General features: G+C 37.4%; 6 protein-coding genes across 9 annotated transcripts; 3 read left to right on the forward strand and 3 right to left on the reverse strand.

The window, feature by feature from the left end:
- Positions 1 to 3976: 3976 nt before the first annotated feature.
- Positions 3977 to 7560, forward strand: LOC133839998 (prestin). The gene is made up of 5 exons (XM_062271650.1): positions 3977 to 4281; positions 4340 to 5096; positions 5643 to 6386; positions 6451 to 6599; positions 6661 to 7560. Exons 1-5 carry the CDS (start codon positions 4256 to 4258, stop codon positions 7235 to 7237), a joined length of 2253 nt encoding a protein of 750 aa, XP_062127634.1. The 5' UTR covers positions 3977 to 4255; the 3' UTR covers positions 7238 to 7560.
- A 1651-nt stretch (positions 7561 to 9211) lies between these two features.
- On the reverse strand, positions 9212 to 18244 carry LOC133841929 (arylsulfatase B). Of its 3 annotated transcripts, none has more exons than XM_062274783.1 (6): positions 17892 to 18244; positions 17673 to 17832; positions 16798 to 17283; positions 16584 to 16741; positions 15749 to 16525; positions 9212 to 9232 (listed from the first exon to the last, which is right to left on the reverse strand). In XM_062274783.1, the coding sequence occupies exons 1-6, from the start codon at positions 18006 to 18008 to the stop codon at positions 9227 to 9229; spliced, it is 1704 nt and encodes a 567-aa protein (XP_062130767.1). In that variant the 5' UTR covers positions 18009 to 18244; the 3' UTR covers positions 9212 to 9226. The 3 variants fall into 3 exon arrangements, with proteins under 3 accessions (XP_062130767.1, XP_062130766.1, XP_062130765.1); XM_062274782.1 differs by lacking the exon at positions 9212 to 9232 and adding an exon at positions 14660 to 15073; XM_062274781.1 differs by lacking the exon at positions 9212 to 9232 and having other exon boundaries at positions 15547 to 16525.
- LOC133841930 (CD151 antigen) lies at positions 10698 to 14913 on the forward strand. 2 transcript variants are annotated; one of them, XM_062274784.1, is made up of 7 exons: positions 10698 to 10880; positions 11900 to 12044; positions 13322 to 13408; positions 13478 to 13669; positions 13903 to 13998; positions 14068 to 14364; positions 14427 to 14913. In XM_062274784.1, the coding sequence occupies exons 3-7, from the start codon at positions 13331 to 13333 to the stop codon at positions 14472 to 14474; spliced, it is 711 nt and encodes a 236-aa protein (XP_062130768.1). In that variant the 5' UTR covers positions 10698 to 10880; positions 11900 to 12044; positions 13322 to 13330; the 3' UTR covers positions 14475 to 14913. The 2 variants fall into 2 exon arrangements, with proteins under 2 accessions (XP_062130768.1, XP_062130769.1); XM_062274785.1 differs by having other exon boundaries at positions 13325 to 13408.
- A 2574-nt stretch (positions 18245 to 20818) lies between the features above and the next one.
- Positions 20819 to 21567, reverse strand: LOC133842897 (uncharacterized). Its single transcript, XM_062276192.1, has one exon. The coding sequence runs from the start codon at positions 21542 to 21544 to the stop codon at positions 20969 to 20971; it is 576 nt and encodes a 191-aa protein (XP_062132176.1). The 5' UTR covers positions 21545 to 21567; the 3' UTR covers positions 20819 to 20968.
- Positions 21568 to 23006: 1439 nt separating this feature from the next.
- On the reverse strand, positions 23007 to 23652 carry LOC133842209 (uncharacterized). Its single transcript, XM_062275218.1, has one exon. It carries the CDS (start codon positions 23603 to 23605, stop codon positions 23039 to 23041), a length of 567 nt encoding a protein of 188 aa, XP_062131202.1. The 5' UTR covers positions 23606 to 23652; the 3' UTR covers positions 23007 to 23038.
- A 535-nt stretch (positions 23653 to 24187) lies between these two features.
- Positions 24188 to 24910, forward strand: LOC133842506 (uncharacterized). The gene is made up of 2 exons (XM_062275617.1): positions 24188 to 24298; positions 24362 to 24910. Exons 1-2 carry the CDS (start codon positions 24229 to 24231, stop codon positions 24832 to 24834), a joined length of 543 nt encoding a protein of 180 aa, XP_062131601.1. The 5' UTR covers positions 24188 to 24228; the 3' UTR covers positions 24835 to 24910.
- The last annotated feature ends 953 nt before the right edge of the window (positions 24911 to 25863 follow it).

Consider the following 25863-nt stretch of genomic DNA (forward strand, 5'->3'; position numbering starts at 1 on the left):
AGCTGTTGCGACAAAAAGTTCCCAAAAGTCCAAAGTGCAAGTGCAGCCACGATGATGATACTTGAAGTACGACGCTACGTAATAACCATCAATAAACATTCGAAATTATCTATCTGCATATGTTCCACTATCATCGGTTTGTCATCGCGATAGTGGGTAGTTTAACACTTGATTGAGTAGGTAAACGCTTGACACAACTATGTATATCAAGGCCCTCGAAAAATGTTCTCAAACTGATAAGGACTATACAGATCCGGCTATCTGGGGCCCCACTGACGACGACGACAAGTGGACAATCTTGAATGGAAAATTCTACCATATTGCTTTCAGATTTCTTATACTAAAATACTTTTTTTTTGATTAATGGTTTCGATTCGCAACGTCTGATAAGCAAAAGTGGACAATGTATGATAAGAAGACGCCAAGACGCCACCTGGCAAAACCCAGAAGAGACATAAATACGTATATTTTTGCGCTTTTACTTTTCGCTCAGTGGCATTACACAATTTTTCACGCCTTCCCCGCATTCCCTGACTCAATAGTTATGCGCCTGGTTATAGTTGTGAACGGTTGCCCCGCCACAAATCCATTTAAGCCGAGTACTTTTCCCGTTCTATATGGAAAACACAAAATACTACAGCACAAAATAACCGGTTGGCAAGTATTTGGCTAGTTGAACTAATGGGGAACGGTGCGACGACATTGAAAGCGAACCAGGGGCATCCCAATTAAGCAGATGTACAGTGCTTAACTGCGATAAATACCCTATAATACATTACACGCAAGATGTGTTTGATTGATGGGTCAGTTTTCAAATAAAATTTGAATTAATTTGAATTCTTTTCTTTATCATTTATGTGTACTTATCAATTTTATCAAGAACATAATTTATGGTTGTAGTTATTTTTGACATACAGGGTATTTTGCAGGCGATCACTCCTCGCACTTTGCAACTTTGCTGTTTTATGTCTTTATTACTCATTAATTTTGCGTTAACAAATACGAAATTATTATCAAAGTTGTTGCTTATAAAGCTGTGTTTAACTGTTTGCATGTGGGACGTGAGTTGATTAACGACTTTTGTCATCCACAACTAACTGTCTAGATGTGAATGCGTTGGGCTGTAACACTGAGGGGGCAATGATGATAACCACATTGATTTTAAGTCGAGGCTGAGCGGAAGTTATTACAATTAATACCCCAAAACAAATAAGCCATAAATCATTAAAAAAAAATATTAACAAATGCATTAAACCATTTTAAGCTTGTCATACAAACATTTCGCAAGCACTGTGAAACTTGCACTTTAGTTTTTCTATCTCAAATGGTTTCTTATTTCCGTAAAAAATGCTCTACGAAAATATGAAACTATTAAATTTTTTTCTTAAACGCTGACTAAGCACATATTTGTTTTTCGTTGTCATTGTAAATAGTAAACGAGGTTCTTTATTCTGCCTTTCGTTTCCCTTTTTATGCAATATACATACATATGTATATGAAAATTGTCTAATATTTATTAGCACCAAAAAAAATGTAAAGCAATCTAAAAGTTTGAAATGAAGTAATTTAATTTATGGCCACAATCACATGACACTTGGCAAGCGAAGTTGAAATCTTTCTGGATGCTCTAGGATACCATATCTTTGTCATCTGATCTGAGCAAACATGTGCTTTAATTCTGTGCATAATTGATCATGCCAAATCAATTGAATCACTTGATCTCAGACAGCAATCAATTCAACAACTGCTGTAATTAGTGCGAGAGTCGCGTGATTGATCTTTCCAAGATTCTCGCATGCAGCTTATAAATACATGTTTATGCACATACTCTATATAGTATATAGTCGCCATATAAAGAGAGCTTGCTTGACCCATTAAAGCCACTGAACTTGACATTGCAATACGACTAAGTAACTAAGTGATGAGGCTGCCAGACGCAAACGGTTTTCTCTCTTTGCAACGGGTCAACAAGGCAATGTGTCTTAAGTACAATTTAATCGCCTTTTTCTGCTGAGTCAATGACGCGTCTAACCGGTTCACAGTTGTTTACTTACTTCAGTTCAGACAGCCTTTTATATATACATATGTATACTGTCACTTAGCACTGACTGTGTCCGGTGGTAACAGCAACCCAATATAATTATTTCCCATAACGGTTGTCCGTCCTAAACACATTTCCTCAGACCACCAACTACGGCGCTAAGCTCCAAATGTAGCATGCTTCAAGTTGAATCGGACTAGTAAATTACTGCCAAACTGGTTTTTGAGAATATTTAAATACATTTTTACGAAACAATGTTATAAAAAGTGCTTAATTTCAGCAGTTGTTATGGGTATTGAGTCAGAGGAGACTTCTATGTTACTTTCAAATCATTGAAATGTTTTTATACCCGATATTCATATGATAGAAGGGTATTATAACTTTGTGCCGGCAGCAAATGTTTGAAACAAGCAGAACGAGGAATCCGGATCCATAAAATTGTAGAAGTTATTTGAGAAAAACTTTTGTATGGCCTTTGTAATCGGGTCCTAGTTGCTTTGGTTGAAAACCTGAAATATTTTGATCTCTATGGTATATTTCGAACGTAATACTCCGGGTATATCACAGTCGAGTACTTTCAATTGTAGCTTTCTTACTTGTTTTCAAAGAAATTCAACAGAAAAAAAACTGCGTTATAACTGTTGAATATTTTTAAACTAACAATTTTGTCTGTCAACTCAATGACAAATGAAAGTATATTTGTTTTAGTTTAAATATTTTTGAAATTATTTTTTAAAATACAAACCTTTATTAAAAGTTCAAAACCGAGTTAAACTCTACTATATTTACTTATATATAATGTGCTACAATCTTTAAAAATAAACTCTGTTAATTATGCTAATTTCAAGAGTCAATATTATTTGTTTTCAAACTTTTTTGCTGTTGTGAAATTCCTTTATTTTCGTATTCTTAAAAGCATTCAGGCGAATCTCTGTAACATATATTACAAAAATATGTCTAATGTGCATTGCATGAATTGGTAAACAAATTTCTCAGAATCCAAAGTTAAGCAATTTTATCCGGGAAAAAGTACCCAAATGATGCTGCATCATCAACGTTTACACGTATTTCAATAATATATTTGATAAATAGAAAATAATAGTTTATTGCTCAAAACGAGCCTAACTGTGTAGACTTTATAAAGCAGGTGTTGATAAACAGAGTACACAACATTATATGCAGCTTTTGCTAAACTTTGTTTGGCAATTAGCAAATCAAATTGTTGGCAAAAGTTATTCATGAAATTTTGCAGAAATTGAATCGCCAGACATAATCGCACAATATGGTTTTGTGAGTGCGAATTAATAATCGACGCAAGACAAGCAGAAACACTAAAATTTCACTCGATTCGATTCGACTCGACGTCAATAGACAATTCTGGCCAGACAGAGGGCAATGCTGCGTATGCGTAATCAATGCGATAGATAAGCAAATAACGCTGTTGAATTTCGTCAGTGTCGTCAGAGTTGTATTTTATTCTGAAAGTTCTTGCCGCGATGCGTATTCTATACTATGTTTTTTTTTTTAAGCACAGAAAACCACAATGGTCAGCTGCCCAACGCATGTGGATCCAATGATTCGACCAATTAGATATTGGTGTTAATTTGTGCTATAGAGGAACAAACGGAGGCTTGTATTTATACCCTGCAGTGTGGCCATTGTGGTTTCAGTCGTGCTTTGAACGTGAGTGCTGAATGTTGGTTGAATTGGTGGTCTAATACCTAACTAAGTGGTGCTAATTATAGTTAGATAACACGGCAATTGTAACTGGCAAATACTGTGATTATTGGCCCTGGGATTAGTATATAATTGTAGTCTAATCTATGCTCATTAGAGTCATATTTTCGCTACACTCGTAAATCTATATTTTTGCAAACAATACTAGAAATACTTTTTTTTCTATAGATTACACTAATCTATCAAATACTTTTGCAGGAAACCAAACATTTTCTGGAATCACGGCGTAAATGCGGTTATGGACGTTTGATAGAATTGAACCATCTTCCGGAACCGAATACTACTTTCTTAATACATCAAGCAGAAGCGACTCAAGCAGGAGAAGAGGAAGATACTGAAGAGGATCGCATAGCTCATTGGAGAAACGCGGAATATCAGAGAGATCTGCAGACCCATCGCTATACAGACACCCATGTGGAGGTAATAGAAGCAACTGAAGACACCGAGCAACTGGCCGTGGAAGAGGCCGAGCACACAATGCCCAACGAACAGGAGAATCCAGAGTGAGTAACTGACTATAAACCATAGGAAATCATATTGTATTTTCCACCTGTTTTGCAGAACCAAACCGCTTAACAATAATAATAACAATGGCAGCAATGGCAGTGGAACTGGGAGTGGAAAGAGCGCACAAAGTAAACCAAAAATACAACCAAAGTATCGCATCCATCGAGATGTCCTCACACAAGAAGTGGTCATCAAGGAGACGGGCTATGCGGCCAGAGACAAGAGTATTCCCTCCTCGCTGCTCAATTGCTGGCGCGGTTGGAACTTCTTCGCACTGTTCACCGGCATCATACCCATCCTACAGTGGCTGCCACAGTATTCGCCGCGACGTGATCTCATCGGTGATATCATAGCCGGCTTTACGGTTGCCATCATGAATATACCGCACGGCATTGCCTACGGTATTTTGGCCGGCGTCTCTGCGGGAAATGGTCTCTACATGGCCGTGTTTCCGGTGCTGGTTTATATGCTGCTCGGCACCTCGAAGCACATATCCATTGGCACCTTTGCCGTGGCCAGCATGATGACCCAAAAGGTGGTGCAATCCTATGCCAACTTTGATCCAAATGCAGTTAATGCAACGATAGTGGCAACAACAGTATCGCCCCTCGCATTGCTTGCCACAACAACAACAACGACGACGACAGCATTGCCGTTGTCACTGATTGTGGAAACAACTGCAGAGGGTGCAACAACAGCTGCAACGTTGCTGCTGCAGAATGCGACGACAACAATGTTGCCACATCCAGCAAACGTCATCACCACCCTGGAGGTGGTCACAGCTCTAGCTTTTACCGTGGGCATTATCAATGTAAGTGTGAGGCAAGAACAAACATTTCATAGATAACATTATTGCGTAAGACGTATCATAAATATCTCAGAAGAAAAATTCAGATAGAAGCAAACTTTTATTTGAGCAGTTGTCGAAGTGAATATCTAATCTGATCTATATATATTTATGTATCTATAGTGACTAGTTATCTTTAGACGAAGCTGTCGTCTCATCATCATTACAATTATTTATACTATTCTAATGATCACTGGCAAATAATGACAAGCTTTTTAATGGCAATCGTTTTATGCACTTAACTAGTTTGCTATAAAAACCCGCCACATTTTCAGTTTGTCTTGTTTATTGACTACCGCTTATCTACCCTTTTTGCAAATATGTTTTGAATATCAGTCTTGAATGTTAGGAAACTTTTCAAAATGTAATCTTAGTGCAACAATTCAGTATCTCTAAATACGTCATTTGTATTCTTAAAAATGTGGAGAGGTTTGATTCCTCTGATAACTTGCTCTATTTCATTGACATAATCTCAATTACCTCTCTAATCAATTCCATCTTCAATTGCAGCTGCTCATGTCCTTCTTCAGGCTGGGCACACTGGCCTCACTGCTGAGCGAGCCTCTGGTAAATGGCTTCACTACAGCAGCTGCCTGTCACGTGGTCACCGCACAGTTAAAGGATGTGCTAGGAGTTACTGTGCCGCCCAAGAAGTCAGCCTTCAAAATCGTGTTAACTATCATCGATGTGGTGGAATTGATACCGAAAACGAATCTTGTCAACTTTGGCATCTGCATCACCATCATCATCTTCATGACCGTTTGCAACGAATGCCTTAAACCATGTCTAAGCAAACGCTGTCGCTTCCCATTTCCCGGTGAACTAATCGCCATCATTGGTGGTACTTTAATTTCGAAATTGTGTGGCTTGGAAGAGAACTTTCACATAAAACCCGTGGGCGATATTCCCAATAGTCTGCCAACTCCTGAATTTCCACGTATGGATCTAGTGCCAATGGTGGCTGTCGATGCTATTGCGATTGCCATTGTCACGTACTCGATCATCATGTCCATGGGCTTGACATTTGCCAAGAAACACAACTACGAGGTGCGTGCAAATCAGGAACTCTTTGCCATGGGCGTGGGTAATATGGTGGGCGGCTGTTTCTCCTGCATTCCCATGGCGTGCTCTCTATCCCGTTCGGTTATACAGGATCAAACGGGCGGCGTCTCGCAGATTGCTTCCCTAGTGTCTGCCTCGCTGGTAGTGGCGACTATCATGTGGGTTGGACCGTTCTTCAGTGATTTACCAAGGGTATGTAGATGTCATTTAACACATTTTGTAAACCATTTTTAACTATTCTCTATTTCAATTGCAGTGCGTGTTGGCTGGCGTCATTATTGTGGCGCTGAAGCCGATGTTTATGCAGGTGAAGGAACTGAAAAAGTTCTCCAAACAAGGCAAACTGGAAATGTTTACCTGGATATCCACGTTCCTCTGTGTGGTGCTCATCGATATCGATGTTGGGTAAGGTCTAAAGTTATGTGATCTGTAATTGCATTTAATTATTCGTTCCCTTTCGTTACAGTCTGCTAATTGGTGTTTGTGTGTCCCTTTTGGCGCTGTATATTAAAGGACTGAAACCCTACTCCTGCCTGCTCGGCTACATGCCAGAGGCGCCTGGCATCTACATGGACATGACGCAGCATCGCAATGTGATGCAAGTGCCGGACACGCGCATCTTTAGGTATTGTGGCTCGCTCAATTTCGCCACCAGCCTGTTCTTCCGTCGCGCTCTTAACGAAGCTGTTGGTCTGGACAAGAATAGCAGCACTAAAACAGTCAAGACAAAGACCACCTATGCGCAGGTGGCACAAAATGGTGGCAAGTCCTTCGATGGACAGTTCGTGGAGGCTTCAAACTCGTTTCAGTTTCTCATACTGGACTTCTCGATGCTGGGCCACATCGATGTGGCCGGCTGCGGTACGCTTAGTGATATAACCAGGGAACTGAAGACGCGCGGTGCTCGTCTACTGCTGGCCAGTCCCGTGGATCGCGTGTACGACACTCTGATGCACAGCATGGCCCTCAGCGAGGGTCCATTCGAGATCTTTCCGACGCTTCACGATGCCGTGGAATATGCGAATGCCTATCGCACGGCGTGAGATTCATAATAATGTGATAGCAGCAACTTGTGGATTGTAACACCAAACTTATAACGTTAACCAACTAAGCTTTAAGTTTCCTTTTCAAGTTCGTTGCCGTCTTGCAATCGTTCGAGATTTAGGCTAAGTTCGTTTAAGTGCCCTAAAACGATTGATCCTGAGATCATCGGACTGTTACCTATTACCAAAATGCCAGATACAATAATATTTTGTACTTAAAGCAAAACAATTGGGCCCCAACCCCCCCCTTATATCCCTAGTGGAGGGGGGTGCGTGGCGTTTAGTACCTAGAACTATGCACCGCCGATCAACTAAAAAGAAAATATAGTAACTGAAACTGTAAAAATGTATTTTGTGCAATTTGTACCGAAAAGTTATCAATACAGATTTAGAACCTAAGCTTATGTAAAGCCAATTGTGAACTGTACATAAAGATTAAAATGAGAAGTTTGTATTTACATACATGCAATTACTGGAGTTTTATTTCACATTCAAAACTGTAAATAAAAAAAAACAGAATCCTTCAACATTCACAAAAATACCAAAGTCGCAAACAATTTCCATAATCAGCCTAAAAGTATGCTACAAAATTTTATGCGCAATTTACGTTCCACAAGTGCTGCTTAACGGAAATGCCGAGCGAGCGAGCGGGATGGAGCGAGAACGCAAGCCTTCAGTCCCTGTCATCGTCACGTACAATCGCAATGCTGACACCGAGCAATTAGCAGGTAAAATGACTAAGTAAAGTCAATTTTCGTAAATTTCGGGTATTCGCGTTAATTTGTTTGTCTAAAAGCTGTCGCTAAGCGTATAATATGTACGTGTGGGAGGAAGCCAACCGACTACTGTCTACAGCAAATAGTAGTAAACTCAAATAGTAAATAAAGAGCTGATTAGTAATCTTACAGTCGGTCAGTGTCAGGTGGATAAGGTCAAGTCCAGACTAGAGCTTGGGAAATTAACCAAATTTATTGGTCGCATATGAAAGCAATTAAGTTAAGTCCGATTAAAACCGATTAGAATGGGATTTTGTTGCGTTTTGCGGTTGTCCAGCTCAAGTTGAAGTCAAGTTCTCTGTGCTGAAGGCAATGTCGTTGTGGTAAAATAGTCGTAAATCGAGCATACGAGGGCAAATACTAAACTATTTTTATGAGAATGGACAGAAGGACTGCTGTGAACTAAATCAGCATTAGTCGATATGTGAAAATGGTAATGGGAATAAATGCTTGGTTTTCGTAAGTGAAGTTATTAAAAAGCATGCTGAGTTAATCAATATAGATTAAATATAAATATTTTTCAACTTAGGATGGATTGCAAGAGAAGTTGTCATTGCCAAATGTTTTGGAAAACCATTTGTGGGGCTTTTAAAATGATCAAAGTAAATAATTTCGAAGGAAATTTTCCCCACATCCCAATGCCAACAACTTCCAAAATTCTTACGTCAAAAGTTCATTGAAAACGAACTCGGAAAACCAAAAAAAAAACCTTCAACAATTAGCGACATAATTTAGTTAGACAAACAAATTGGTTGCCCAAACATTTGGCCAAGACAATTTCATAAGCAATTTTCATGCTAAGGTCAAAGTGAGTTTTGTCTGCGCCTGCCGATAGCACAAAAGTACGAAAATAAAATAACCCATAGTCGTAGTAGTTGTAGCGCCTTTCAATACTTGTGTCTAGCGAATGCCTAATTCGTTTATTGTTAACTTCACAAAATTGTTGGCTTGTTTAGCACTTTTATGGCTCTGTTAACACCAAGTGGCCCGACTCATCTCAATGCTCTCGGTACGGTTCAGCATTCAGCTTGCATGGCAAAAAATAGAAAAACAATTACACTGCCTGTTAATAATATTGTTGTTACTTTCGTTGTTGTTCATGCCGTCGTCGAAGTCATCGTTGTTGTTGTTTTTGTTGCTGCTGTCAAACATTTTGCATCTGACACACGCTGTGGGAACCTTTTTTTCAGTTTTACAGTCGCTATAAACTTTTTTATATCTGTAAATATGCACATTTTTTTTACTCAGCATTTGAGTAGAAAGGGGAATTTTAAATTTAGCCGTTAAACAAATAGAAATGAGAATAAACATGAGAAAAAAGTAAACACAAATTGTAAAACTTTATCTTTTTATTTTAAATAAATAGAAGGGGCTCTAATCAATCATATTTATTCTGTATATGATTACAATTTTTTGTTCTTTTTTAAATATAGGGTATTTCTCAGTCAAGTAAGCACTTAAACCTATTTAAAACATCTCAAAATGGTCAAGCCACAGCTTCAGATTCATTGGGAAATCACTTTGCATTTAGTTAAGAGCCTCTTAAAGTGCTGCAACCATCATTCACATTTACTGGCGAACTTTATGTGATTTTAAACAAGTCAATTAATAAAAACACACGAGGTTCTATATTCAATATATAAAGATACTCAATTCTTACTCATATGCATGCTTATGATTAATGTGAGCAAGTGCGAGGCTTGTTGAGTTTTCTGAAGGTGACAAGCTCCAAAGGCGTTAAATTATTGCATTTATTTCAAATGATTCCAACATGAAAACGTTTAGAAGTCGTCTAAGTGGAAAGAACAGGAATGAAAACACAATTACAGCACTAATATGAAACTTAATATGATATATGATTTTTTCGTGTTTTTCGCGTACATAGATTTATGCGTTGCTTGTAGTTCATATACATATGTAAGTACTATATACTATTCTATAATAAAATTTTTGTATAAAGAGAATTTCTGAAAAACAACAAAATTCTATAATAGAATTTAAATTTTACATATCTACTTAAAGTACATAAAATTATTTGATGACTTTACTTCACATTTATAATGCAAATTTCAGAAAAACTTCGAAATTCACTAATAAACTTTTATTATAAGAATACTGTTTAGCATTTCATTCATATTTTACATGCAGTTATTATTGCGCATATTGAAATGTTCAAAATTCAATAGTTTAAAATATTCCCTTATGTCTAATATTTCAAGTGCGCGCTGTGCAAAAATTGCATAAAATGAAACAAAGGCTATGGCTATGAAGAGAAAAACGCCGCGCTGTACTAAAAACATGTTTTGTTTACTCAATACATTTTCACATGCTGAGCCGATACGAACAACAACAAGTAAGAAAAAAAGGCGAAGGAAAAAAAGAAGTAAATGAAAACAAAAACAAATACTAAAGGTACTGAGCAGTATTTGCGGTTTGTAAGCCAAGCTCAAAGCTCTCCTCTCCCCATCTCACTGTCTCTGTGCACTGTGTTGTGTGTCTCTTTTGCACCTGCATCGGCGATCGACATTGTTCCGAGTGTGCATTGTTGTAAATTTCGCTCAGCGCAGAGACAGCGTCACTGAGCAGCAGCAGAGCCAGCAGAAGCAGAAGCAGAAGCACAACGAAGCTCTTTGTGAGCGAAACTAATAAAAAACCAAGCTTCCAATCTGTTCCCACAACCAGTTCCAAGCGAACACTCGTGCGGTGGAGACGGTGTGGAATAAATATTTTGGAAAGACTTCTACAAGCGCCGTGTTGCTGCCGCTGCTGTTGTTGTTGACTGTTTACGGCTGCCGACGCTATACTCAACAATCATTTTTGTGCTGTGCAAAAAATTCATACAACGAAATTATAATAAAAGCGATAAAGTGAGTTAATGTCTAGTTAAAATGCAATACAAGTATGCAAAATAACACACTGCACCCAAGAGCGGGATACATTAGTTGCAATGCATTATTACATTGTAAGGATAAGCTGATGGAAAAGCTTGACGCAAAAACAAAAACAGACACACACACACACACAAAGTTAAATGAAAAAGTTGTTTGCCATGGTTTTGACAATAACAACAGCAACATAATCAACAATAATAATAACAAATCGCGAGCAACAACAATTCATTAACAATTATCAGCTGCAAAAGGCCGACAAAAAAATGAATGTAATTTAATTACAAACAAACGAAATACAATAAAAAGCTAAGAAAACGGGACTTAAGTAGCTCAAATAATTAATATTTATATTAAATTTACAAATTATTCGCAATCAGTTAATAACATTATGTGTGTGTGGTGCGTGTTAAGACTTATATAAGTATATACCAAAAAAAATTACAGCTTCAACAATAAACTTAAAAGCTCAATAAAAACAACAAAACAAAATTGCAAAAAGTGTCATAAGAAATGAAGTAAGAAAGCGCTAAAAGCGAGTGCACGATCGTAAAATACCCTGTAATAATTAATTCTGAAAAATCTAAATGGAAAATATGTTTAGAAATAATAAAAGTAAAATTAAATATATTAATTGAAATTGGTTGGTAAGAAATGTTTTAAGGCTGAAACACCTAATGCTGGCACTTATAAATAAAGTATTATAAAGTATTATATCCAAGAAATATTGTCACTAGACAAAAGTCAATATTTATAATAGGCTAAGTAAATTCGCAAAAAGCGCATCACTTAAAAATTCGATATAAAACAAAGATTATAAAACTCAGAAGTACCTCGAGAACAACTCGTAAACTCAACAGGAAATCGTAGCTACTGTGACAACAACAATTATAATAACACTGCAAATTAGTCGCGTCATAAAAATTCAAAAATTTTATGAAATAAGCAAATACAATAGATATTTTTTTTAACAAGAGTTTTCTAATTTTTCTTTGTAGTTCCTGCCGAATCTTTTGCCACTTAACTCTTGCATGCAGCAAAGCAAAAGCAAGTAGCAAAATTATTAATAGTTAATTGTAAGCAAAAAGCGTCAAAATTGGTTACTTAACGAAAACCTCGTTTGTGCTACACGAAGGCAACAGAGTAAGTAGATAAAAAAATAAACACTTTTCAACTCAAATGACAAAATTGTTGAATCAAGAATTTATAGAGAGCAACGACTTTTATTTCCGCTTAAGAAATGCACATGTTGACACTTTTATCAAAGAAAAATAAATACAACAGTCATTTGAGTATAAAGTTAAGATCGAATTTCATAAACTTAAACCAAGAAACCGATTATAACAATCTTTTTCTATAGTATGCCACAATTATAATACTCTAGATTAGCTAAGTACTAGCGCTTAACCTGCTAACATAGAGTAACATCATTATTATGTGTAGCAGTGATGGGTAATTATCATAAGATCAGATAAAGCTGCTAATTGGTTTAAGTTTTTGCATATGCGAAAACACGTCTGACAACGCCCTGTAATTAATGACGACTTTCAGATGACTTACTGTCAACTTCGACACGATTTTCACTATGTGTACCTTAACTACATAGTTGTTTAGCTATATGTACTCGATAAACAAAAAAAAAACCAAAAAATACAGTGTGAGAACATTTAATAACCGCAATTAACTGACGAATCTCAAGGGGTTCATTTAAATTTAAAAATCCAACTTGAGCCGAGATGTCGTTTAGATACGATATTGCTAGAGAGTGGGGAGCATTACGATTACTCATCCAATGTAATTATTTATAATTTATGTATAGAACTGAGCACTTTAATGATTGAAAGTTGTATGTGTTTTGGTTTAGAATAGCACAATTATCTGATTATTTTTGAAGTACTTAAAGTACTTTTATTTCTTAACGACTATCGCATTTGTGTTTTATTTTGTTATTGTTTTTTTTTTTTGGCTCGTGTCGTACACCTAGTTTGCCTTAGAAACAACACCCAATAACAGACATTCCCGACTTTAAAATGTAGTAGCGCTCAAGTAAAAGCTCAAGGCATGCAGTGTAGCGAGTTGCCATCCACAAAATAAGCTCCACACGCCAGCAGAGCGGCAGCAATAGTAGCAACAATAGCGCGTGCGCTTGTCTAATGCTTCGCCTCGGTTACGTTGGCGTCGACGCCAGCAGCGCCGTCACAGTTGCCGTATTAAAGTGGGTCAGGGTTAAGTGTACTTCAGCCTCAGCTGCGAGCTGCGCATGCGCTGTTCATTCGCTGCTGTCTACGCATTACGCGCTCAGCTGTCGTTTGAACAGCGTCTTCAACAGTTACATCGCGCTCTCGTAAAACTTCTACTACTTGCATTCCACACTCTCACACGCTCTTTCACACTCTCTTTTACTCTCACTCTCTCTCAAGCAGGACGACATGGGGTTCAGTTCGCGCATGGACTGCTGCGGGCAGTTCGTCAAATACAGTTTGTTTATTGCAAACTTTGTGATGTTTGTAAGTTGCCTAAATTAAATTACTTTTTATTGTTATTTTACTTAATTACATTTTACATTTATTGCTCAGGTCGGCGGCGCCATTGTCTTCTGTCTGACACTGTGGACGCTGGTGGATCGCAGCTTTGTGAATGAGCTTTTGGGCACGAATCTGTTCTCTGGCGCTGTTTATGTGTTGCTTGTCACCTCTGTCATCATTTGCCTGGTCTCTTTCCTAGGTTGTGTGGGAGCCGGCAAGGAAGTCAAATGCTTGCTCTTAACGGTGAGTAAAGAGATAATAGAATAGAAGAGAGTGCGACGAAAAGCCTTGATCTACTCTTAAGCACTGACTAAGCAAAAATCAAATTTTAATCGATGTGCAAGGGCGTAGAAATCTTGAGGTTTTGCCACTTTTTTCGAGTTTTGTTAAATATCTCAGACATTGTAGTAGTTGCGCATTATCTTCACTTATTTTCGAGTCGAAATGTTTAACATCTATTTACATACCATCCACAGTATTTCATAATCGTAGCTTTGGTTTTCGTGACCATGCTAATTGGCGGTGTTTTGGGCTACGTGTTTCGAGAGCGAGTGCAGCAGACCATGCGACAGGTAAGGCTCAATACACCACCTCAACCACTAACTACCACACATTAACCATCCATCCATGTTGATTACCAGGAAATGCGATCAACCATGGCATTGTATGGCGGTCGCCGTGAGATTACACAGGCCTGGGACTTGACGCAGGAGCGTCTGCAGTGCTGCGGTGTCGACACCTGGCATGACTGGAATCGTTATGGCCCCGTGCCGGAATCGTGTTGTCAGGAACTGTTTGGCGGACAGCGCAAGGAGTGCACCATCTTTCCCACCATCACGAATCTGCACAATCAGGGTTGTCTCTATGTGGCGACAAACTTCATCCGAGATCATGCGGCTGTCATTGGCGGCACATCGATTGCGGTGGCCATATTGATGGCAAGTTACTTTGTTACACCTCCAAATATATAATCATATTAATAGTTTCCTTTCTTTAACAGATCTTTGGCATGATATTCTCCTGTCTGCTATTCAATATGATAGAATAGCGCCACGTTGGAGGAGCGAAGATGACAAAAGGCAACGCTCCGAGTGAAACCCATTTGTAATGTTATCTTAAGAGTATTATCCGAATGTATGATATGATAGATCCCCTCGTAAACGTTAAGTCTCTCCGTTTGTATTATGTAATTTTATATACTGTATTTTTGCTTGTATGTACTTTAAATATGTACCTAGCGTATACCCATGTTATGTTATCATCTGTTACATAATTTTGTATTAACTTTTTATACGTTTTGTTATCATTCGAGTATAAGTAACTCCCCAAAAACTCCATCTATTATATACGCATATATGTTATTTGTTAACTTTTAAGATTTCTTTCTATTGTCCGAAAAGAATTTAAGCGCCTGTAAAACGTTTCAAATTCTTTTTATATCAATATAAGTAAAATTCCTAATAATAGTTGAAATTGGCAGAAAAATTTACGTCTTTTCATTGTAATCAGTATTACTATATACTTTCCAACCCTGGTTCATATCATTTGAAATGTTAAGCACAAGTTGATCCACTTCTAAACAAATATTTATTGATTTTGAATTAAATTGCAACACAGGTCGTCTGTTTATTGTCGTTTCCATGGAAGCTAGAAACAATGTAAAGTTGATCCAATTCAGAAATGTTTTATTATTGAAGTAAAAGCACACACTTTTCACACTGAAACAGCTGTTACTATTAGCACAAATGGCCTTAATTCAATAACAGCAGACTTTCATAATTATTAACATAAAAAAAACAAATATGAATGATATGATATAAACAAGTTATACACACATACATAGTTAAAATGTAAACAGCAAAGTGTGTAAATTATTTTATTTAATAATTCTTACTAAGAGAATGAAAATGGAATGAAACACAAAACTAATTACATGACTTTTATTCTAGAAAAAACAGTTTCATAAAGCAAAAATTGATATTTGCAAAAAAGTGAAGTTTGCTCAAAATTGAAATTAAAATCAAATATAAAAGTAAATTATGTTCATTAGAAACATATGGAATGGAACACCGAACCGCAATTCGGCGACAAATAAAGTATTTCAGAGGAACGAAGTGGAATTGAAACACTGAAGATTAATTTTTAACAAAATATTGAGTTTAAAACAACATATAATACAAACACATTTGGGTTACACACGAAATTAGTCAATAATACAAGTAATTAAGAAAAACGTAAAAATAATATTTAAAATTAATTAGTAAACAACTAAAGAGCATACTTTACAGCAACATGTAAACAAGATAGACAAGAGAGCCATACCCAATTGAAGATGTTCCATTTGGATCCCCCAGATCCCGCTGTGATTGTCGTGTCATTCCACCATTCCCAGTAGCCGCCATGGAACGCGGGATTGGCACGCAAATCAGGTGTATTCACTCGAACACTATCGATGGCATTAATGCGAAATTGTTGCACTTCCTGTTCGAGCAACTGTAGCTGCAGAGGATACAGATTGGCCAGATTATAACGCTCACAGGGATCCTTCGCCAGGTTAAAGAAACATGGCGCCTCAAGAGGCTGACACAGATAAATGGATTGCGTGAAATTCTGTTCATTGCTGGGACAACGATGGGTGGCATCTGCCCTAAGCTGTTCGATGCGATCGTTGGTCAGCGAACGTGTGCCCAGCACCTGTTGCACCTCCGAGGAGAGCACATGTTGCGCATAGTAGGCACTGATCGGATCATCCTCTTCAGCTGGCAAGTCGCCCAACCAGTTGTCATAGCGACCCTCAAAGCTGCTGCCATTGATGTACTTCAGATTGTCACGCATATAGGAAGAATAGCCAAAGATGTCGTCCATTACATGCAACAATCTCCGCGACTGAGGCTCCAAATTCCCACTCAAAGAGGGCCACATGTTGACACCATCTAGGGGCAGGTTGGCAGGAAGCTGAATCCCTGCAGCTGCTGCCAAAGTTGGCAGCCAGTCGATGGCATGGATCACTTGATTGGAGACGTAGCCACGTTGCTCCAACAATGGACTCCAGATGGCGCCGGCTGAACGTATGCCACCTTCCCAGGGGGATTCCTTTTGCTACAGCAAGATAAGTGCCTATTAAATGGAGTACTCTATTTAGACAATTGATACTTACGCCACGATAGGGATAATTGGAGCCAGAGTTCGAGTGAATGCCAACTGTGGGAGCGCCATTGTCCGAGTAGAGCAGCACGATACTGTTGTTGAGCATTCCACGATCAGCCAAAGCACGAACCGTCTGCCCAACACTCTTGTCCAGACTGGAAACCATGCCTAAGAAAGAGAGAATTGAGTTTTTTCACTTCTTTTACTTTATTTGCTGATCTCACCCGCATAAGTGCGTCTCTTAGCATCGGAGATGTGAGAGAATTTTGCCACCTCTTCGGGAGGCGCCTGCATCGGTTGATCCTCGTTGCCCGTGTGCACAGCCAGATGACTGAGCACCATGAAGAGCGGACGACTGCGATCATGTTGCTCGATCACATGTCTTGCCTCGTTTGTGAATGCCTCTGTGGCATAAGTTCCATTGTCGAGATGCCAACGCTTAAGATCCCGGCGGAAATCTACACCTGAAGAATAGTTCTTGTCCAGCATGTGATGCGTGTGATCGTAGTAGTCGATGTAGCCATTGTAGTAGCCATAGTGATGATCAAAGCCACGCATTGTGGGCGTCAGATCCTGACGCCAGAATCCCAAATGCCATTTGCCAATCAACTCCGTGGCGTAGCCTGCATCCCGGAAAAACTGCGGCATAAGACGCTCACTCAAGGGAAGACCCCAAGGTTCATCGGGAATTTGCACAAAGTGTTGCATGCCTGGAAGATGAGATTAATGTATTAATAATCAAATTTTCCTACATAATTGAAGTGATCTAATGAATTACAATTGCAAAATAAAACATAATTTGATCATTATTTTTTCCGGAAAATGGTTTTGTATTTATGATTCTCAATTTTAATTTGATGGTACTTGCTTATCATAAATCAAACAGTTTGCTGGTTACTTTAATTCTGAGTTGGAAAATTGATTTATTTTTCCCCCAATTTTTCCGGTTTTATATTTATTAATCTCAAGTGTAGTTTTATGGTATTTGTATATTATAAATCAAAACAATTTGTTGGTTTAATTCTGAGTTGGATTACTTATGTTTTGTCTAAAGTTGACATTAATAGATGACCGAAAAAAAATATCTTTAAAAACTTACCTGTGTGTATGGGATACTTTCCGGTGAGCAGCGTTGCCCTCGAGGGTGTGCAGAGATTGGGCACATAATGACGATTTAGTATAATGCCATTATAGGCCAAAGCATCGATGTTGGGCGTAAGAATTTGATTTGAGCCATGGAAACTTACATCATTGAAGCCCTGAAAAAGTTAAATATTAAATAAATCTTCATATTGAAGGTAAATTTACTTTTACTTACCATATCATCTATGAGTATGATTATAATATTTGGCTTTGTGGACTGCGTTGCTCCTTGACATTCTACAACCCAAAGGATCACACTCAGCAGTAAACCGAGCAACTTCAGTGACCCCATTTCGTAAAGACTCTTAGTTGAATTTAACAGATTTTACGATTTAATTGGTACAATTTTGGTGGTAAACTGAATTTTATTGCACTTGTCGAGATTTATTTATGCTCACTCTTTAGTCTTATCTGCAGTAAGCTAAAAATACTTGGCGTTTTATAGAGTCGAGACTTTTTTTATGGGCTTGATAAAGTCAGTAATTTTGGTTTAAACATATCCATAATTCAACAATACATTTCGAAATACTGAAATGCGGAAAGTCAAAAGAAAAACTTTATTCAAATTTTGTAACTTTAGTAAAGTATTTCACTTTGTTTTATGAATGAATTTTCTATTTTACTAAAATAAATAAATATTGTTTTTTTGCAGTGCTTGGGAATGGAATTTTCAAACCCACAATTATGAATTCGTTTTGCAATTATTTTCAATTTGTATTTTCTACACATGAAGACAAATAAGTAAATCATTGTTATGCAATGAAAAACAGTTGTCAATAAGAATTCAAACTCAATTCCAGCTAAATGAAAATTAGGCCTTAATTGGAAACTATTGCAGCACTTGATGATTTTTATGCAATTCGAAATGATGTGGTGTTAATGTTGGGTTGTGAAGTCCGTAGTTTCGCAAATTATGCTGAACTTCAACCTCTCTTGCATAGCATAGTGGACGAAGCAAGCTACAATTACCATAACTATATATGATCTACACGCTGGTTATGACTTCACTCGCTTTACGAGCCTGTTTTTCGTTTTATCATTGTGAAAATAGCGCCGGAATTGTCTTTGGACTCATTAAACGAAGTCTGCTATTATGGCTTTTCATATATAGTTATAGATGTGAGTTGGATTTTGCAAAATGTGCTCGCAATCGCATTAATACGCTATGATGTGTGCATTCGAGTATTGAGAAATCATTTCAAGAAATTATAAAAGTTCCATTTGAGACCTGATCTGACCTTGTCTGATCACTGAACTAACAAAACTGGGAACAGGTGTTGCCATTGCTGAAGGTCAAAGATCTTAGTCATTCAAAAAAGGAGTTTTCAGTTTCATTCATCGGGTTTTTGTTTTCTCGTAAGTCGGTGTTCTGGCGGGCAGAGAAGACAACAAAATATATTTAAATGTATACTAAGTTAATTGCTGATTAGCAACACGATCGCCGGCAATGCCAATTGAGACTGGTTTAACTTAGTTTTTAGGGGGAATTTCAACACGACTCGTCAACGCTTGTAATTCTCTGTGTTGTTTCGTTGTTTTTTTCTTGTTGTTTTTTTATTTTATTAGTTGTCGAGGATTTGTGTAAGTTACACGAGGCCAACGTTGTGGGCAACATTGGGCAACGGATCGTGTTAGCAATGTGACGAACTTGTCTTTAGGTCTCATTCACTTTCTGAGAGGTGTTGCACTAATTTCTGTTGAGGGTGTGGCAATTGCTGAAGAACTCACAACAATAATTTAATGTAGTCAAATTTACCCTTAACTTTCTTCACGGATTTGTGACAAAATGTTCCTAATGGAACTTGATGAATTTTGTTTAGTATTGCAGTCTAATAAAAGCGAAGAAATTAAAGTTAAACGATATTTTGCTTATTGACTTCATTTATATTTAGCCAATAAAATTATGACATGATGTTTATCTATAAACAGTTTCGTAGAAGTCAAAAAACACTTCTTTCAGTTTCACTTTCATTCTCAACTTCTATTTGGCATTATTGTTTAAGCATTTAGAATTCTTTATTTTATATTCAGTCAATTAAATTCAGCAAATTTGTATTCCTAACAAAATCAGAATGTCACAATTTTAACTTTCACTCTCAGCTTCTATATAGCCATTTTGCTTAAGCATTTGGCATTCTTAATTTTATATTTACACAATTAAATTTCAAATAAATGTGGATTCTTAAGCCAATTCGTAAACGTTAAAGAAGTCTTTTTTCGTTGGCACTTTCTGAACTAAAATTTCTACTTTCATTCTCAACTTCTTTTTTGCAAATCTTGCTTAGGATTTGTTATGCTTGACTCGTTGGATTGGGAAATGTTACAGCGATCAGTTTTTCACTTGACTAAACATTGCATCACTTGATCGTAAACGTTTTCTTTTATTTTTTTTTTTTTAAACACTTTTGCCGCGTCTCTTTTTTGTTTTGCCATCTGACTTGCCATTTGCAAACTCCACCCACAGCAGACACAAACAATCACCGATCCAGCGATCGACAGCCAAACAATCGATACACGCGATAACAATAGCAACAACAAAACGACAACAAGACAACAAGACAACAATGTGTGGTCTGAACTCTGCTGATCCTTACAGCTGGGTCTGCTTCACGCGACTAAGCCCGCTACTTGCTGTCACTTGCCATTTTAATAGGCAATGTTTACGAGCTGAGACTGTGACGTCACACCACACCACGACCACGAGCGCGCTGAGTTAAACGGTTGATACGATACGAATCGTGACTCGTGCACGACGAGTGCCCATATAAAATACACTGAGAGAAGCGAAAGTGAAACACACAAGCGGCATGTCGAAAATGCAAAGATAAACAGCTGTGTGAGAGACTGAATTAGAGCAAAAGAGTGTAGTTGAAGAGCGAGAGGGAGAGAGAGAGAGAGGTAATCAGTTAGCCATTGCCCTCTTGTTTATCACGTATACGCCAAGTGGCTTAATATTGTCAATGGTCAGGGGTTTTAATAAAGCGGAAGCGTTTCGTTTTCGGCCAACTTCTTGAGGTTGATAACAGAGAAACAGGTTTATCAACTGCTCTTCGCCTAATTAAATTCAGAATTAGATAAGTCAACTAATAAAAAGCCAAAGACGATTTTAAGAAGCAAACACATGTGTGCTATAAAATAGTTTCTCTTATATTTTTGTAATAATTAACTTAAACATTGAGCTAAAGATGATTTTAAGAAGCAAACACATGTGTGATTTAAATCAGTTTCCTTTATACTTTTGTAATAATTAACTTAAACATTTAGAGGAAACCACTCATCTGGTATGAGTGGATACCTCTCATCTGATTTCCTTTTACGAACCAGCATCTCGTACTTTTCCACTTGCCTCAAAGGAAGATTTCCATAGCGAACAATGCAGCTTCTTTGGGGAAGGTAAAGAGTTCCAATGAAGAGAGCCCCATCAGTTCGGCAGCGGCAAACGTAGACACGATCGTTAGTATTGCTCGTTCCCACTGAGACGGCATTCTTCTCCCTGTAGCCATCGTAGCTGTGTATCCAGTGGTAGCTCATGGTGTCATTGGCCACTAACAATTCGTATGAAGTTGCAGTATTCGCTAAACTCTCAGTATTATAGGATGCACTTCCAGTCTCGGCCACAATGCGAGCGGGCAGAATGGAGGAACTGTAGGCAACGCGTCCCACGAAGTTATCGTATCCATTGGGGTCGAATCCACCAAGAACAGCGTTATCCGGGAAGTTCTTGGTCTTGTCGGAGAGAACCCAAGTATCTGTATAGTCGTAGATGCCACAATTAATGACAACCAGGAGCTGGGCCAGGACGAAGGCTAAAAGCGAGAGTTGCTTCATTCTGAATACTGTTCGGTAGTTGATCGAAGTTTGTTCTGAGGATTGTGGCGTTGCCTTTTATGTTTATATTGGTTGTAGGTGGGAATCACTTGCTGATAAGAACCCGGTGTTATAAATCACCAATAATTGAGGGTTAACTTCGTCGATCTCTTTATTGATTAGATATGGCTATATTACTTTTGTTTGTCGCGACATCTGGCGACTAAACATTGATTTAATACAAATTGATTAGCGCCACTGTTATATCACTTTCTTATTGAATTATCAGACAAAAGTTATTCAGGAATGATTAAAATGCGTCCTGTTTTACAGTATACTTTATAGAGATTGGAGTAATGGTCAGGGAATCACTTGATGATAACCATCTGTTAATAATCTTAGAACCATTGGCAATAAATGATATGCTATTTTTAAATTATGACGAGTTAAAATGCCTTAAAAAAAAATGAAATCAATTATTATCAATTTCATACAATTCTGAAAGCACGCGATGAAAAATGAATGGGTTGACGACTTGATCCTCTTAACAGAAGATCCTGTTAAAGAAGAAAGTAGAAGTTTTTTTTGGTTCCCTACAAAATTTTTACTAATTTCGCTTTCTATGGGGGAATAGAATTTTATTTAAGAGGTATATCTCACATTAAATTATTCAGTATTCCCAGAACTCTCCAAGATGTACAAAGTTATGAGTCTGCTACTCGTTGTTCTCTTTGGAGTTGTTTTCTGTGTGCCCTCTTAATATGGCAATGAAACTTAAAGAAAAGTTAACTTTTATACATATATTTAACTTAATATTTTTCATCTTACATATACGCTGCTGGGATCAATCGTATCGCCTTCCTCGATTCTTATGGCCATAAGATATATGTAGGTCATGTAAACATCGCAACAACAATTTTGTCCACCAACGAGATGACCGAAACCGGCATTGTTAATGAGAGTGCCTACAATACTTCATTCACAGCTGGAAACTATCAACTACTGACCACTTTGGGTAACATGGACTATGAATGGGTTCGCATCTATTATGGTCATCTGGAAGACAAAGCTGTTTCAGATTGAACTTCATTCAGAACGAAAAAGCATTTATCTGTGGTGGCAGAATAGATGGAGAAATTATTGTCGGTCGCTGATTTTAGCGGGAGAGAAATATCCGCTGAAAATGTATGCAACTCTGGTGACTGTATCATTTAAACATACCGAATTGAAATATTGAAAAATTACAATTACGTTCAAAATAAACCATAGGCTTCATAATATACTAGATTGTCAATCAAAGTAACCCCACTGCAGCAGGCGTTTTTACCACCCACAAAACATTAGTTATTATTGAATGTACCAAATATATATTTTATTTATTTTTTGCTTAGATATTTCAAATAAATTACAGAAGATTGGTTTTTAAAATCATTAGCAAAATGAATGAATTCCTTTACTTCGATTTCTAAATGAAAGATTGCAGTTTTAAATAATATTATGCAGTTTAATTTTTATTTAATTTTGAACAAGAAGTGGCTGCAACTTGGCTAGTTTGGTTTTGCGTACCAGCACTTCATATTTTTCCAACTGTCTCAAAGGAAGATTTCCATAGCGAACAATGCAAGTTCTTTGTGCGGGATAAAGAGTTCCAATGAAGAGAGCTCCATCAGTTCGGCAGCGGCAAACATAGACACGTTCGTTGGTGTAGCTCGTTCCCACTGAGACGGCATTCTTCTCCCTGTAGCCATCGTAGCTGTGTATCCAGTGATAGCTCATGGTGTCATTGGCCACTAACAATTCGTATGAAGTTGCAGTATTCGCAAGGCTTTCAGTATTGTAGGTTGCACTTCCAGTCTCGGCCACAATGCGAGCGGGCAGAATGGAGGAACTGTAGACAACGCGTCCCACGAAGTTGTCGTATCCATTGGGATCGAATCCACCAAGAACAGCGTTGTCCGGGAAGTTCTTGGTCTTGTCGGAGAGAACCCAAGTATCTGTATAGTCGTAGATGCCACACTGAATGGCACCCAAAAGCTGGGCAATGACGAGCGCCACAAGTGAGATTTGCTTGGCAGAATACATTGTGAATACTGCTCGGTCGTTGATCGAATTGAGTTCTGAGGATATTTTCGGTTGTCTTTGCTATTTATATACTTTGTGTGAGGGTATCACTTGTTGATAAGAAACCAGTGTTGTAAATCACCCTTTAATGGGGGTTAACTTCGTCGATCTATTCTTTGATTAGATATGCCTATATTACTTTTGATTTCATGACATTAGTAAACATAGCAACTAAACGATTATATGACAAGCTGAGTAACTCGCGACTAAAATGATTGTTTTTATGTCTTAAAAGTTGATTACTATACTTATTATATTATCTTTGTATCATATTTGACCAGGACTCCTTAAGTTGCTTTCTTTTGCTAAAAATACATTGTTTGTGACGAAATAAGCTACCTCAATAAAATTGAATCAACTTCCTAGAACTCTGCAATCAAATTATGTAGACATGTCGAAATGATAAGTTATATTTAATGTTAGAAATTATATTTGAAAAGTAAATTACCCCAATCGGTGGCAAAATCTAAATCGTGATTCCCCTATCAATTTGTTATCAATGTCCATTGCGATGAGATAAATGGTAACTATATAAGAAGTACTCCCCACTTCGAAATATATCAGTATTTCAAGAACCCTTCAATATGTACAAGATTGCCTGTTTCTTGCTCGTCGCCCTCTTCGGAGTGGTTCTCTGTGTTCCCTCTCAATACGGTAAGATACCTTAATTAAATTATGAGTTTTATATTTGTAATTAAACATTTACTTTTCATACAGATTTCAACCAAAAGTGGGTGACTGGAAATCTCTCATATCCGCTTCCCAGTAATCCTCTCGTAGGTGGACTCGATCCTTCTGGCTACAAGATCTATGTGGGTCGTGTTAACTTCACCGCCACAGTTGTGCCAGTGAATGTGGTGGCTGAGACAGGGATTGCGAGTGGCAACACCAACAATGTTCCATTCCAAACCAGGAACTATCATCTGTTGACCACCAAAGATGACCTGGACTATCAATGGATTCGCAGTTATGATGGACATCTGGAAGATTATGCTGTTACTGTGGGAACTTCTTCGTGGAACGAAATGGTTTACATTTGCCGCGCCAAGTCGGATGGAGGAATCATCATTGGATCTTTGTTCTTAACGACAAAGAGATGTCTGCTTACAGCTTTTGGATACGAGTATATTCATGCTGTCGAAAAGTACGAAGTTTTGGTGGCTGTTCCCAAAAATGAAACCTCTTATTAGGCAGAGACTAATAAAAGACGTTGTGCATTTAAAAAAATTATAGAAAATTAGGCAAATAAATTATATTGCATTAGAACTCATAAAAAAGCATTATTAATAACCAAATTGAATTCAAAAATTTGTGTTACTTTACTTAAAGTAAAAAATGAATAATGTTGTTAATAATTAAAGCGGTAGGATCGCTTAGATCAAGGACGCGAAAAAGTCAAGAGGAAGCTTAAGCCATCTTTCCACTTAACCAGAAGTTGACTGGCATCATAATATAAATACGACACAGAATGAACAAAGAAGAAATTGTTATTGGTTATCTCAAGTAATTGGTAATAGTGAAGCAGAAGAACTCGAATACAACGAAACGAAAACGTTAAGTATTAAAGGAGGCTAGTATTAATTATAGCAATCAGGAGAAATTGCTTGCAGGCTTTCTTAATGAAAATTCAATATTCTACCCTTAGGCCATGATTTAAGTACTTCATTTTACTTTCAATTCCATGTCTTCTAGTGAGATTTTTGGAATTTTTGAACCTTATTTATTCTGAAATCAAAGTTTTTTTTTTTAATTATCAACATAATATTTTTGGTAGGAAAATATAATTGTATACATTTTCTTCGTTGCAAACTATGATAAAAAGGAAAGAAAATAAGTTAGTAAAAGAATTTAGCACGATATGACTCTACCAAAATCTATATAAATTAAATAAAATATGAATTTAATTTATATTTTTGACCATGGCAGCTATTTCCGTATGTGAAGATAGACATATACTCGGCATGAACTTAAGTTTTGTTAATAAATCAATTATTTTTATTTTAGTACAGTAAGAAATGAGATAGTGATATTTTTCGTTCGTTTTATTGCGTTATACTCTTTATTTCTTGTTTTATAGGAACCATTGTTTACTTGCTTAAAGTTCCTGTTATCTATCGCTTGTGTATATTTAGACACACGTGCAGACTAGTGCACTGCACGGGTTGAACAATTGCAAACCCTTTTCATTACATTACAACTTTCTTAGGTGTAATAAATAT

This window comes from Drosophila sulfurigaster, chromosome 3 (assembly GCF_023558435.1).
Source record: "Drosophila sulfurigaster albostrigata strain 15112-1811.04 chromosome 3, ASM2355843v2, whole genome shotgun sequence".
Classification (NCBI taxonomy): domain Eukaryota; kingdom Metazoa; phylum Arthropoda; class Insecta; order Diptera; family Drosophilidae; genus Drosophila; species Drosophila sulfurigaster.

Coding starts and splice junctions, on each gene's coding strand:
- LOC133841929 (XM_062274781.1), bottom strand. CDS start 18,008: ATGGGGTCACTGAAGTTGCTCGGTTTACTGCTGAGTGTGATCCTTTGG. Junction 17,833..17,891: donor TCATACTCATAGATGATATG/GTAAGTAAAAGT, acceptor TAACTTTTTCAG/GGCTTCAATGATGTAAGTTT. Junction 16,526..16,583: donor CCAATTATCCCTATCGTGGC/GTAAGTATCAAT, acceptor ATCTTGCTGTAG/CAAAAGGAATCCCCCTGGGA.
- LOC133842209 (XM_062275218.1), bottom strand. CDS start 23,605: ATGTATTCTGCCAAGCAAATCTCACTTGTGGCGCTCGTCATTGCCCAG.
- LOC133841930 (XM_062274784.1), top strand. CDS start 13,331: ATGGGGTTCAGTTCGCGCATGGACTGCTGCGGGCAGTTCGTCAAATAC. Junction 13,999..14,067: donor TGCAGCAGACCATGCGACAG/GTAAGGCTCAAT, acceptor GTTGATTACCAG/GAAATGCGATCAACCATGGC. Junction 14,365..14,426: donor TTGCGGTGGCCATATTGATG/GCAAGTTACTTT, acceptor TTTCTTTAACAG/ATCTTTGGCATGATATTCTC.
- LOC133842897 (XM_062276192.1), bottom strand. CDS start 21,544: ATGAAGCAACTCTCGCTTTTAGCCTTCGTCCTGGCCCAGCTCCTGGTT.
- LOC133839998 (XM_062271650.1), top strand. CDS start 4,256: ATGCCCAACGAACAGGAGAATCCAGA. Junction 4,282..4,339: donor AACGAACAGGAGAATCCAGA/GTGAGTAACTGA, acceptor CCTGTTTTGCAG/AACCAAACCGCTTAACAATA. Junction 5,097..5,642: donor TTACCGTGGGCATTATCAAT/GTAAGTGTGAGG, acceptor CTTCAATTGCAG/CTGCTCATGTCCTTCTTCAG.
- LOC133842506 (XM_062275617.1), top strand. CDS start 24,229: ATGTACAAGATTGCCTGTTTCTTGCTCGTCGCCCTCTTCGGAGTGGTT. Junction 24,299..24,361: donor CTGTGTTCCCTCTCAATACG/GTAAGATACCTT, acceptor CTTTTCATACAG/ATTTCAACCAAAAGTGGGTG.